This window comes from Rhyacophila brunnea, unplaced genomic scaffold (genome assembly GCF_057557595.1).
Source record: "Rhyacophila brunnea isolate RB1 unplaced genomic scaffold, BYU_Rbru_1.0 scaffold_23, whole genome shotgun sequence".
Classification (NCBI taxonomy): domain Eukaryota; kingdom Metazoa; phylum Arthropoda; class Insecta; order Trichoptera; family Rhyacophilidae; genus Rhyacophila; species Rhyacophila brunnea.
Genome location: NW_028232893.1, coordinates 10,190,481 through 10,205,677, shown reverse-complemented (window position 1 = coordinate 10,205,677; position 15,197 = coordinate 10,190,481). Strand labels below are relative to the sequence as shown.

At 35.4% G+C, this 15,197-nt stretch overlaps 1 protein-coding gene across 1 annotated transcript in view; it reads right to left on the bottom strand.

Moving 5' to 3' along the window:
• The window catches only part of LOC147069467 (cytosolic 10-formyltetrahydrofolate dehydrogenase), a 31,229-nt gene that overhangs the window by 3,478 nt on the left and 12,554 nt on the right, over positions 1-15,197 (bottom strand). The window contains exons 5-12 of the mRNA XM_085950891.1: positions 12,820-12,971; positions 8,377-8,495; positions 5,946-6,224; positions 4,897-5,504; positions 4,029-4,356; positions 3,638-3,800; positions 2,010-2,128; positions 436-633 (exon numbers count right to left, since the gene is read on the bottom strand). Coding sequence (XP_085807017.1) covers positions 436-633; positions 2,010-2,128; positions 3,638-3,800; positions 4,029-4,356; positions 4,897-5,504; positions 5,946-6,224; positions 8,377-8,495; positions 12,820-12,971 — 1,966 coding nt within the window. The remainder of the gene's footprint in view (positions 1-435; positions 634-2,009; positions 2,129-3,637; positions 3,801-4,028; positions 4,357-4,896; positions 5,505-5,945; positions 6,225-8,376; positions 8,496-12,819; positions 12,972-15,197) is intronic.

Sequence of the window (15,197 nt, the reverse complement as noted above, 5' to 3'; positions counted from 1 at the left end):
CCTGCGGCTTTGGAAGCCGTGAAGTGTGGCCTTTTGTTTTTATTTATAGATTACTTGGTAGTTTCATAGTATCTAGTTAGATTTACAAAGAATAATATACATTGTAGCCTTATTAGGTTACAGCTAACTTAATGTGACCTTCCAACATCAAAAAGTTCCCCTTTCCTGGTTTAGACCAATACACTGCTGAATGAAGGCATCTCCAAGCTGATTCCATTCTGCTCAATCCTGAGCGTTACATTGCCACATACTTGCACAGAACTATTTTGTCGATCTAGCAATATACCTTTAGGATGTTTTCTACCACTGAATGACTTGTCTTCTACCACTGATTTGTCTAGTGATTGTCTCTTTTGCGAGCCATGCGTTCTGCCCAAAATGCATCCTTCCATACCATGGTGTGTTCTCATATAAATACTAATAAATTCCACTCACTTCCAACAATTTCAGCATATGTGCTTTGTGATTTTGTGGTCCGTGCGCTGTGCTTCTGTTTAAAGGATCCCCGATTACGATCTTGGCAGTCTCTTCTTTCACGCGTCGGATGAACTCATCGTGGATTGACGAAGACACAAACAGTCTGCCGGCAGCGATGCAGTTCTCGCCTTTGTTGAAGAACACGGATGCCATGCCCTAGAAACAATACCACAGAAAGAATCCCTCAATCATCAGTCTTTAAGCCCAATTTTACAACGTTTTTCTTAGCTCGTATTCTTATTTGTCCGGTACAAATCTTGCAATCGATTTTTAACTAACTTCCCAACTAGCTAGACATTTGAAACTTTTAGAATATATCAGAACACGATGCCAATGCATTTTTTTAATATTTTTAGCCATCTTTAAGTAGAATTGAATTCATTTTCAGTTAATTCTGTTTTGTATGAAAAGTTATTTCGACACCATTATCGGTTGATAGGGGTCTGGGGTCCTAGCAACTAAATTATTAATATATACGTGCGTTACTATGGAAATCAATATGACATATCAAGTACAAATTTTTTTGATCATTTAAGTATAGATCTACCATCATAAATTGGCATTTCAGCGAGGGCGCAAGTATGACATTGAGAATATTACCATAACTAACAAAAAAATGGTAATTTATAATTTTTTATTGGTAGTAGATTATTGTACAAATATTATGCAATCCATAATTCGAGAAACATGTTGTAAAATTAAATGGCATTTGTAACAAATTTATCCTCGATAGACAATTTTAGTTTCAAATTCGACCGGCTGCCAACTTACGATGGTAGATCTTTAGTCAAGTCAAGTTTATATGGTTCAACAGAAGTTAAACGTTGTATATAAAAAGTTCTTTTTATCTTGTAATTATTATCTAATATGAGCAAATGTTTGTAAGACTGTCCACCCGCGGCAAAGGGTGGAGGTAGGCTGTTAAGATCCACCATAAATATTACACATTAAACTTTGTCAGTCATACGTATCTGTTTTCATTTAAGTAAGACTACAATTTATAGATGGTGTTTATTAGTTTTTAAAATTCAATTGAACACTGTGAAAACCATGCCATAATAGACAATAGTCAAAAAATACTCGTCTATCTATAAAATATCTATAACTATGCAATTAAATCATTCATAACTTATAATAACATAAGAAAGAATAATATTTTTTTATTAATTATGTAGTTTAGTTTAGGCACGGTTTAATGAATTTAAAAAAATAAACCAACAATATAAATAAATGTTGTTTTTAAACGATCGACACATTAACAGTTTTGCTCAGTATACCCGAGAAGTAGCTAGTTGTAAAAATGAATAAATTTATGGAGAAAATCATGGATAAAATGTCAACGAATGTTTCCTCAGTACATTTGAGATCTCGCTATTTCCGTGATCGTAATAGCCAAGTTTGACTGTATTTCAACAGAATGATATTTTTTTTATATCAGGATAACACATCTGCTACATAAAAAGTGCTCTCAAATTACTACGATTTGCAGCTTACTTTTAGTGTAATGAGAGTATTGATATTATTAAACTCACAATTCTGACGGCCTTCTCCAAATCGCAGTCCTCGAATATGACCAATGGTGATTTGCCGCCAAGTTCCAGAGACACTTTCTTCATATTGGATAATGCGCAAGACTTCATAATGACTTGACCTGTGAAGAAGAGGACACGATCAATTTGAATAATTGTGCATGTTACATCGCTTATCATCAGGATCTTGACAATCTAGGATGGATCTTGACTTTCTCTGTCTGTTGCTCTCCAATTCAGTACCCAAACCATAAGGCAATCATTGATACTTCTATCTAAATGACGAATTTTTGACCTGCCTCTTCTGCACCCTGCTAGATAGCTAGAGTTCATTGTTGCATTCATTACGATGCTGCCCTCGTAGTCCAATGTGGTACATAGCTTCTCATACGATATAGACTGTGTGTTTTATTCCTGGTTAGGTCACAATACAGTTACATATTGACTGTGGAAAGGAAAAGGGGTGTAATCCACACTAATCAAATTTTACAGGAGGCACAAAAACGTGTTTGATACGGTTTTCGGTCAAAGTTAAAATACGAAATAGACACAACATTAAAGTGGATGATAATTAACAAGGCCTGAACAAAAACGATGCATGAGTGCGAGTGAGAAAGTATTCGGCACCCTTATAATCTCTGCGACACGCGCTAGAGTAAGATAAAAGGTCTACATATGTGTGAGTTAGTTTCCAAAATTATCGCCGGCAAATCGTGGTGAATCGCTTCACGTAGCGTCAATAACCTGCGAGCTCGTGTTGCTAAAATTGCTATTTTTTGTTAAACATAAAGTCAGTGGTAAATATTTTTAGTTAATTAAGTAGGAAAGATGGTACTGTGTGTTGTATTAAAATATGGTAGCCGTACTGATAAGCAAGAAGATGGTATTACGTTTCATAGGTAAGTTGATACATGTTCGTGATAATTTATTTGTATATTATTAAATATTTTAATATCAGTGACCTAGTGTTTCTTTAAAATAACTTAAATTATGAATATCTTTACCTAATGGTTGCATTTTGACCGCTTAAAAATACTATATAACGTAAAAAAATAGAAAATTATATTTTAATTCTGAGCGTCTAGTGCGAGCACTTTGGGCGAGCACTAGCGAAATGGTCTATGGTCTCGAACATTTGTAGACGAATGCGTTCACTCGCCCACAAACCAACGGACGGCACGCAGCTTCATTTAGCAATGCAACGGATGGCGTCTAGATGTATCTATAGTCTATGATAATTAATTATTTGGTTTTTATATCCCTAATCTGGTATTAATTATTGAATTAATTAAAAAAAAACCTACAAAAATGATGATTGAGTCGTTTTTCCCACCTCACTTCCTTCTTTTTTTAAAAATTGCTAAATTTAGATAATAAATCAGCATTTGCAGCTAACATCCTTTAGACACTACGTTTATTTAGTCGTGTACAACGTTATTATGCAATAAAACCTATTTTGAAAAAACTGAGGGTTACACCCTTTTTACTTTCTACAGTCAATATGTGATTTTATCAAAGTCTTTGAGTTTCTACGATAACTACAGTAATATCATTAATCCTCATGGCCTGTCGTAATAAAAAAAAATGTATATATGTTGACTGCATTTACAAAACAATTTCGAGTTACTTACCGATTTCAGTGCTGCCAGTAAATCCGAGTTTTCTAACCAAAGGATGATCAGCCATTGCCTGACCACACACCGACCCACTTCCCGGAAGGATGTTTATAACTCCTGGAGGGAAACCAGCCTTCACTGTCAGTTCAGCAAACTTCAGAGCTGTTAAAGGGGATACCTAGACAAAAATTAATCATATAATTATTAGCGGTAGCGTTAGGTCACAAATCAATATCAGTTTGAAAAAATAACCTATTTTATGTGCGGCAGTACATTAAGTTGAATGCTAACAAAATCACATCGACAAATTCAACGTTTTGTAGTCGAGACGAGTTCTGGCTAAAATGTCTATTTGCACACACCAGCATAATTCAAAAAATATAATAATTAAAAACTATTCTCTCACCTGTGCTGGTTTCATGACTACTGTATTACCAGCCGCTAAACAGGCCGCCATCTTCCACGACAGCATCATGAGTGGATAATTCCATGGAGTAATAAGCGCGCACACTCCGATTGGCTCTTTTTTCGTGAATGACAGATTCCTGTTTGGTCTGGCGTTGCTTATCGGGATGGTAGTACCGTGGATTTTGTCAGCCCAGCCGGCGAAGTAGCGCCACGTGTCGATAGACATGCCCACGTGGGTTTTGAGTGCTAGCGTGTATACCGCACCGGAGTCTATTGCTTCAATCGTGGCAAGTTCTTCTTTGTGTTGCTCCATCAGGTCAGCGAGCCTGGAATATTGTTATTAACACACAATACATGAACATGCTTTTTAATAGTATTTTATCTATTATCTATTCAATTTAATCTGATGGAACTATTTTGTTCTCTTGCATCTTTTAAAATCAGTTGATCTGAAATCGAAGTTAATTTTACTATTTTTTTAATTCATTTTGACATGGCACTTCGAATTTACTAAAAATTGGAGATCAGCGGACGACATGTCATGTAAAGCCTCACAACTAGTTTTTGTCATAATGGGGAAGACAACCCTCGATAATATTACAGTGTTGCTAGCACTATACAATTTTACTTATTTTGGTTACATGTTTATAGTTTGACTTCTGGAATGTAAGTAACAAAATATATGTTACAAATAAAGTTGGTAGTGGTTTAGTAGATCCCTTTATTATATGCATGGCGACACCATATTCAATTACAAAACATAAAATCCATCATTGGCTTTAAAACTGTGTTAAAATCTGGCTTCCACAATATTATCCATGCATGTCAGACTAAAAATAATCTCACGGTTACGGTTAAATGAATACCTGAACAGCAGTTGCCCCCGTTCTCTGGCGCTGATCTTTGACCACTCGCCTTCCTCAAAAGCCTTCTTTGCCGCCTTGACAGCCTTATCGACGTCATTCACTGAAGCGCTCTGGACCTTGCAGATCTCCGACTCATCACTTGGATCAACAATAGTCAGAGTTTTGCCACTGTCGGAGTCCACAAAAACACCGTCGATCAACAACTGTTTTGGGAATTTGATGTTCATCTTATTGGCAAACATTTCGCATGCGTCATAATTTACTATCTTCTCCCCAGAATCGCCGCAGCGTAATTTTAGGACGGCGCAGTTAGCGAATTCGATAAACGATGTATTCATAAATACATCTTCATTTTGAAGCTCGAGGCTTATCAGATCTTTTATCTCTTCGATGAGGCGCACGACGTCCATGGAGCCAGCTCCGCAGGCGAAGAAATCTGTCCCCTCTTCGATTTCTATCCGTAAGATGGCGTTCCAGATGTTTCGGATGTTCTCCATCAGGTGTAACTCTTGGGGTGTCAGTTCTAAGTTTGCGGTGCTGGTTTGTCCTTTGAAATAGTTGGACGCTGGCAGCATTCGGCCGTCAATTTTGAGCCTTTGAATATTAACCTGTGAAAATAAAATACGTTGGAACCTAATATGTTGAAGAAAATCATTTAATATATAGACGTAACTTAAATATGTACATATATGAAAGTAATTTCGAATTTAAAACTTATTTGTACACTGTATCGTCAAATACAGCAAGGATTTCGATTACATGTAAATTGTACGTATGCAGTTTGCCGTATTACAGTTCACCGTAAGCTGTTGTACCGGAAACAGATGGCCGTATAACATTGAGATCAAAAAAATTGTGAAGCATTTCACGAGCACCTAACCTAACCTACTTTTGAATCTTTCAGAATTCAATATAAATACATATGATATGATTGTATTTCTAATTCACTTACTTATCAAAGATGTTGAAAACCTTCTTCTATAGAGACGGAGCTTTAATTTATTTCTGCAGAAAATAGCACAATATGAAGAGAGGGTAAAAACACTCACCGAAACTCCATCATTGGCTGTAACCAATAATCCACCATCATGTACTATAGCCGGTTTCTTCAGGCCAACAAATTGCAAGCTGTCTCCGTCAGGTAGTGATTCCTCGGTCCACAGAGACGAGCCGAACAGACGCACCTCAATCAGCTTGGCTTCTTCAGATTCAGATGTGCTGCTATCTGAGGATATGACTTCTGGGCGGATTTGGGTGCAGGCTCCAGGTGCTGAGTCCATACCACGGATGAAGTTGTGAATGTCTCGTCCGCATTTTGACCAATCAATCTGAAATGGATTAAATACTACATTACTATAGGAAGTCAACATATAACACAGAAAAAAAAAATTTTTTTACTCTGATATCAATTATCTTGGAAAGTAAATGAACAGCACGTATGTTTTTCTGCATTTCCATTGACACTAGGAATTGATTTGTGATGGATTCAAATTGATAAAGTCACTGAAGGAAGGTTTTTTTTTTGGAGGAATATTTTCTCATGTTTGTACCACGTGATATGATGCAGTCTTCATAATGCATCTTTGTGTCCAGGACAATGTTATCAGCAGTGGCGAAGGATGGAGGTAGGTTGTTAAGATTCGACGATAAATAGTGCACACTAAACTTTGTCAGTCAAACTTACTTATTTTCATTAAACTACAAATACAATTTACAGATGGTGCTGGTTAGTTTTTTAAATTCAATTAAACCCTGCCTAACCTAAACCATAATAGTTTAGCAGTGGCGAAGGGTGGAGGTAGGCTGTTAAGATCTGCCATAAACAGTGCACATTAAACTTTTTCAGACATACATATTTGTTTTCATTGAAATAAGACTACAATTTAAAGATAGTGTTGGTTAATTTTTTAAAATTCAATTAAACCCTGAGAAACCAAGCCATAATAGATAATAGTCAAAAAATACATGTCTATCTATAAAATATCTAAAATTACGCAATTAAATCATACATAACTTTGAATATTTTATAAATAGAATAATATTTTTTATTTATTATAGTTTGGTTTAGGCAGGGCTTAATGAATTAAAAAAATTAACCAAAAATATGTGTAATATATATTTTTAATCCAACAAAAACAAATAACTACGAATGAAAAAGTGTGTACAATTTTGTCGTATTGCCCAAATTAGACCAAAACTATTATGGTTTCGTTTAGGCATGGTTTAATTGATTTTTAAAAACCAACTAACACCATCTGTAAATTGTAGTCTTAGTTCAATAAAAACAAATACATATGACTAAAAAAGTTTAGTATGCACTATTTATAGCGAATCTTAACAGCCTACCTCCACCCTTCGCCACTGTAGTTTAGGTATGCTATGGGCCGTCCGACAAAAATAGTGCACACTTTTTCAGTCATACTTATTTGTTTTCGTACCTTCGTGAATACCTGATAGTGTTGGTTAGTTTTTTTTAAAATCCATTACACCCTAAACCAAACCATAATAGATAAAAAATATTCTTCTATCTATAAATATCTAAAATTATGCTATTAAACCATACATAATTTTTGATATTTTTTAGATAAACAAATATTTTTTGATTATTATCTACTGTGGCTAGGATTAGGCAGTGTTCAATTAAATTTTAAAAACTAACAGACACTATCTACACATTATAGTCTGTGTTCATTGAAGTTTATGACATTGATTTAGTACATATGCACTATTTATGTCGGATCTTAACACCCTCCCTCCACTCTTCGGTACTGATCGACAGCTAGCGGCATGAAGAGAGTAATGGAGACTGGTCCTGAAGGCTTCCACATGGGACAGTAAAGTTGTGATCAAATTGAGATGTATGTCACGTCACTGTCACGCTGTTTTGCGACAAATTTGGTCTATGATTTCATCATTTTTTCTAAATTCAATTATAGAGAGTGCCAAATCTAATGTATTAGTATTTTGAATTATTATTAATTATTCATGCTAATTTCAATTAATCTTAGTTTCTACATTTGCGTACGTTAAAATTACTTGCCATATTATATCCATAGATAATATTTTGAACAGAACCCAACCTGCAGATCACAGATAATAGACAATATTCTTATAGAAAATACATAGTGCCAACCACTAAAAACAAAAAATGCGATTTTGACATGATTCGAAAATGTGTAGACATGTGAAATATAACAAAAACGTCATGCAGATGTCGATGCAGTGCGGTTCAACGTGAGGTGACCTCATTGTCGTCTTGGTGATTTCGGCAGATTCTCCCAACTGACAATGTTCGTTTAATGGTTCAAAATGTACTACGGGATGGGAGCATCAGTCTGATAAAATTTTAAACAAAGAAAAACAACATTACACACTGTTTTCACGTAGCGCTAGCTTACTGTGACTTCACCTGATAGTCCGCGACATGCACCATAATATATTTCGCACTTAATAATAGACAATGATTTAGTAAAATATTACCATGTGCGTTTCCGGTTTGAATAAGGCTGGATCGTAAGTGGCACCAACTTCTGACTGTGGAATCTTGGGAGCTGTTCCATTGGCCACCATGTTTACTGACTGCGAAAGTGCTTTAATACCTGAAAATAATAACAAAAAAAAGGAATTAAAGGGAGAATCTACCAACACAATGAAATAACATGGAGAATAATAAGTTAAACTTTTATTCTAATAGAATAACTCATTGGTTTATAAAGGGATAGCGGGGGATACATTTTGGAAACTGTGTCCATGAACACTATACATAAAATAAAAGTATGGTAGACCCACGATATAACGGACGAATGCGAGTGAGGGGGTGTCCGTTTATCCCGAAAGTCCGTTATATAAAAACACAAATGAAATTCTGTTTATTCGTCTTAGGATGATAAATCCAGACACACCCATTGTCGAGTAGCGTTAATGTTAGATGTCGACGCTTTTGCTTTTGGTAATCCTGCTTTGAAAAAAGAATTAAGTTTTGTATGCACTTTTGAAGTCTACTGCTTTTTACAACGTTTTTCTTAGCTCCTATTCTTATTTGTCCGGTGGTTCTTTGTCCGGTACAATTCTTGCAATCGATTTTTAACTAACTTCCTGACTAGCTAGACATTTGAAACTTTTAGAATAGATCAGAACACGATACCAATACATTTTTTTAATACTTTTAGCCATCTTTAAGTAGAATTGAATTCATTTTCAGTTAATTCTGTTTTGTATGGAAAGTTATTTCAGAAAAATCCGTAAAAAGTAAAAGACTATTATTGGTTGCTAAGGGGGTGGTCCTAGCAACTAAATTATTAATATATACGTGCGTTACTATGGAAATCAAAATGAAATGTCAAAATGACATTTCAGTTCATTTGTTTGTTTGTTTGTTTTTTATTTACTTCATTATCAATAATTCAACAGAAAATTTAAAAACCTTGTATAAAAAAAGTTGTTTTTATTTTGTAATTATTTTTTCATCATAATAGTAAAGTTTAATTTCGTTATCTGACAGATAGTCAATAAATATTATTTGATCGTCGAGATGCGATCTTGTCACTGATAACTTTGTTTTTGGGCGTGTTGTTTTTTCTTCTTCGCTATCCTCATTTTCCAAGATCATTACTTCATCTGCTCTTTTACATTCAGTCATGATGTGATACCCAGGTTCACCTTCGTCTACTTCTAACCATTGTAAACTTATTGAATGGAGTAATAAACGCATCTATTCACTTCGAGTAAACAAATTAAACTGCTGTGCAGCTGTGTGAATTAGCAGCCAGCGTTACAAATATCAATACTACGTTCAGTCTACAAGCATGACGGCATTGTGACTCGAATTCGAGTGCGAGAGGTATGAAGTGATTATCAGGTGCAGAGCATTGTTAACAAGCGGTGACTCTCGGATTTATACATACCACCCGCCCTTCATTTGTGATGTAAATATTAGACATTTATATCTATATAATATTTATTCTTTAAATCAATTTTTATATACATTCACGTCAAACTATATGACGCATATTAACACAACTGTATAAACATACAATAAATACGCACATACAAACATTTTGTTGAATATTTATTATATTTATTATTGCTAAGTGAAATTCTATAGAATTTGAATCTAGAATTGTACATGATATATCATGACACTTGATTAATTATTTCAAACATTTCTATTATATTGTAATAATAATTAAATTTTAAATCAATATTGTTATCTAAGGCCAGCAATATATCATGAAATGTGTTTTTGTCATATTTTATTGTGCGTATAGTCAGCCATTTTGCTAGTGACCCACAATTAAAAGTCAATAAACAACGTATACATATTAGCGGGTCTATTCTTTAGCATGTTTCCATTATTTTCATTGGTCCAAATTAACACGGAAGACATTTCATACACAAAGCAGTTATCGGCGGCTATCTCCAATTCATAATAAGGCGAAAACTTAGGTTGGTAGACATGTCAAATTCAGGTATATTCGTGCTGCCAGTTACGGCGGAACCCTAGCGGATAAAGCCGAATATAAGAATTTTGGGTACTGTTCGGTTATACCGGAGGCAGCGGAAAACGCATTTTGAAAATAGTCGATAAACTGGATTATTTGTTAGTTTGGATTAGTTTAGGTTCGGTTAGGTTGGGTTAGGTTAGGTTAGGTTAGGTTAGGTTTGGTTAGGTTAACCTAACAAATAATCCAGTTTATCGGCTATTTTCAAAATGCGTTTTCCGCTGCCTCCGGTATAACCGAACAGTACCGAATTTTGAATTGACATGTCAGACATATCAATATAACCTACAATTATTAGTCATGCCATTGCGATTGCAGCACAAAATGTAATTGCATTAAAACAAATATTATGTTACTACTAACTGCTACTAGCCACTCGATATTTGACAGGTCGGGGGGAACTATAAATTAAGACGGCGGCCATGACATAATCATATTTCAAAACAGTCGGATCATGCATCTCAAACTCAATATGTAAAATTGACATACTCTGTCTTGTTCTAAAGTTAACATGGCCAAGAGAGGGGCTGTAAAAAGCTAGCACTTTTTGACAGTTTAAATGGTTAACTTATTTACATAATTAACCGCCAGAATATGTAAAGTGATAAATGTGATATATTTAACACAATTAGCTCTTTTTGGATGTTAAATGATATGTTATAATAAGCCTGCTGATATACATAAAGATATTGGAAACCTTTTTCTATAGAGATGGAGCCTAAATGTATGAAATTGAAGCAAAACCGGTCCAGTGCATATTTTTAAATACGTGATACTTGATTCTAATTGGATACATTTGGAATCAAGTAAGAGCTACGTCGACGAACTCGAACTGCATTGTCATGTCTCTTAGTCCACTGTATTACCAATTATTACTTGTATACGGAATTACCCCAAGTGATATGTATTTATTATATCCGTGTTACGAGGGTGGGTCAATAAGTCCTTAGAAAAGCTGACAGGTGGCGCGACTAGTACTGTAAGCGGTTTGTTTTCATGCAGCGGCACTACCGATTCAGTATGCTGCGAAGTTTCAATTAGATTGGTTGGGTTGTTGTGTGTTTCTCGTACATTTAAAAAAAAAATTTGCTTGTTTACAAAAATGGAGAAAATTGAGTTTAGAGCTGTTATTAAACATTTTAATATAAAAGGGTTAACAGCAAAGGAAATAAAAAATGAGTTGGATTTAGTTCACGGCATATCTGCTCCTTCACTTGCAACTATTTATAACTGGTTAAATGAATTTAAACGTGGTCGTACATCAACAAAGGATGAACCACGCTCAGGACGTCCTGTAGAGGTGACTACACCAGAAATGATCAATAAAATCCACGATATGGTGTTAAGTGACCGAAGATTAAAGTTGAGTGAGATAATTGAGGTTACAGGGATCTCAAAAGGTAGCGTCATTTCTATTTTACATGACAAATTGGGCATGAAAAAAATTTCTGCAAGATGGGTGCCGCGTTTGCTCACAGTCGACAATAAACGCAATAGGGTGGTGGCCTCTAAAGCCCTGTTGTCGCTCATGCAACGCAATCCGGATGAATTTTTTCGTCGCTTTGTGACTGTAGATGAAACATGGATACACCACTATACTCCCGAGACGAAAGAACAGTCAAAGCAGTGGATTGCGAAAGGCGAACCATGTCCAAAGAAGGCGAAAACTGTAAAATCAGCTGGTAAGGTTATGGCCACTGTATTTTGGGATGCACGTGGAATTATTTTCGTTGACTATTTGGAAAAAGGAAAAACAATAACAGGGGATTATTATGCATCTTTATTGGACCAGCTAAAAAACAAAATTGAAGAAAAACGGCCTCATTTAAACAGGAAAAAAATCCTCTTTCATCAGGACAATGCCCGTGTTCACACATGTTTACGATCAATGGCTAAAATTGAAGAATTGAAGTTCGAATTGGTCGACCACCCACCGTATTCGCCAGATTTAGCCCCCAGTGACTTTTTCCTTTTCCCAAACTTAAGAAAATGGCTAAGTGGACAACGTTTTTTTTCAAATGAAGAAGTCATCGATCGGACAAATGCTTATTTTGAGGACCTTCCGAAAACTTATTTTTCTGACGGTTTAAAAAAAATTGAGAAACGTCTAACCAAGTGTATTGAGCTCCAAGGAGATTATGTTGAGAAATAAAAAAAAATACAAAAATAAAAACTGTTTTAATGCTTTTTTCTAAGGAATTATTGACCCACCCTCGTATTTTGGATCAAGAAAAATAATGGAAACGTGTCACCGTGTTAACTGGTCCCTGCTGGCGTCACGCTGCACTATGAAACCTTTATTCTGCACAGTTTCCTTTCAAAGCCTTCAAACATCAACCGATTGTATGACGATTCTGAACCACAAAACAACACTGCCATTGAACATATTGAATATTGTCAAAACTTTAGAAATACAACATACCTTCAGGATAGAGAAACTTGTTGTACAGGGTGTCTACAGTGTCATCAGGAAGTACGGGGCAGGATTTTTGAAGAAGTATCGGACCAGTATCCAGTCCATCGTCAGCCCAGAAGATAGTCAAACCGCCAACTGTATCACCTTCAATAAGGGTCCTGTAATGACATAAGAAAATAATAATTTTATTACTGTAGATCCACCAGTATAAGTTGTCCGCAGAGTGAGGGCGCCACAAGGGCGAACATTTGACATATCATTTAATACTTTTTATGCTGTGATAAGATTAGTTCTAAATTCGAACACCGGACGATTTGTGATGGTATATCTAAGACATCAAGAATACACACATACATTGAATTTCCCAGTACTGGGATTCGAAACCCAGACTCATGACTTCTTAAACAAACATATTACCACTCATCCATCCGTGTCTGGAAACTTGCGCGTATGCAGTTCGCCGTTTCATACTTCACCGTGAAATGTTGTATCGGAAATACATGGCCGTATATTACAGACTGTTCAACCTTTTTGGGTACTTATTTAATAACTCTATGGTACTAACATACAATTATTCATGTCTAAATAAAACACGTTCTTGTCGGTTTACACTTCACAGGAAGCCAGCAGCTAACAAATTTAAAAAATAGTCTATATACTGGATTAAATCTAAATCTAAATTAAAAGATGAAAATTAAATATAATAAAATTGGAGACCGTATAGTATACGGTCATCTCTTCCCGATAAGAAAGCTCACGGTGAACTGTGTCACGGGGAAATGTTTTATGTACAATTTGCATGTAACCTCATCCATTGCGGGTGTTAGTTTTTGTTTACTAATAATATAATTAGTTAATTTTTATTGATTCCGCTCTCGTAGTCAAATGCGTAATGCACTCGCTTACGGGCAGGCTTAGGGCCACCGGGTTCAATTCCTTGTGATGTCACAATAAATTTATGTGATTTTCTCAAAACCTGGATGTTTCTGTAATTGGTTCACTGCTATAAACATACCACAATATTGTAAGGTTCGATAGTTTTTGCAAAAATTAAGACATAGTCGAAGGGGCGCCGAGTGAGAAGAAGCAATGCAATATTGTCGATGTAAGTACAGTCGACGATGGCATATGTAAATAATCACATTAGCCTTGCTTAATTCCTGCGCACTAAAGGAAATCACATCTGCGCATGTTCATGGTTATATTGTTCTACTGTACTACTATACTAGGAACTCTTTCCCAACAACTACAAGACACATGGCTTCTGCAGTCTTTGCAGTGTGCAACCTTTGATAGTACTAAAAAGAAAAAAATATTGAATAAAGTATATTTATTTACTATTTTAAATAATTATAGCAGAGTTTCAAAACAAACGTTTACAGCAGAAAAATAAAACCACCATCGGCAAACTTTCATACCGTCTCTGTTCTGGCAGAACACACTAACTGGAGAATACTAGTTTTGAGTAATTTGACTTTGAAGTTGTTAAAATGTTTGAAATGGTCTATCATGTGAGTTTATTAAGTAATCGTATAAAGGATGACTTTAAAATAAAGACTGTTTATTTATTAAAGAAGGTTTCCAGACGGTAAAGTTTGAAATACGGAACATTTTGGTATATTATACTCAATATGTAATTTTTTCGAATTAGTGTCTTCTGTCAGAACAGTGACGATATTATGTACAAATTCATTCTTTAAAAATATGCAGTTAGTCTATTTGGTTATGTAGCGAGCTGTTAGCTGTACGCCTAATCTATGCAAGGAATTGCAGGGCTTTATTGTGTAATATGAACCGTGTTGTTTGGTCGCACAAAGCCGTAAAATGTTTTAATAGCATCGAATCATATTTGTATGTATAAATATGAATCATACACACAAGGAGTAGGGGTGGTTTTGGCTTCCGGACACCCCCCCAGAAACGAAAAAAATACACATTATTTAAGTGAATGGAATATTACTTCTTCTTCGTCAGGACCTCATGACTGATGATCGTGAATCGGTTAATTTGGCTATCGGATGGCTTTCTCAACGTATTGACTCCTCTCCTCTTGGCATTCTACAACACACGAGGCCTGTGTCAGTGGAACTCATAAATTGGTGAAACTATCTGAGGCATCCAATGTTTGCTTTAAGGCTATACTCAGCTGGGGCACGGTCTAAAAAGATCGTAACTAGGCGATGTGCAAGTTGTGTAAATGACGCGTGCCGAACGAAATATAATTTGTCATAAAAATTAAACATCCTTCTATTAGTTACAATAATAATATACTCATTGACATGTTTTCTTTTTCAAGTAAATGGGTAACATTTTTAGTCATCTTTACACGATTTAAGAATTAATACCCCCGTCGCCATCACGAAACAAATTGACGTGTTCACAGC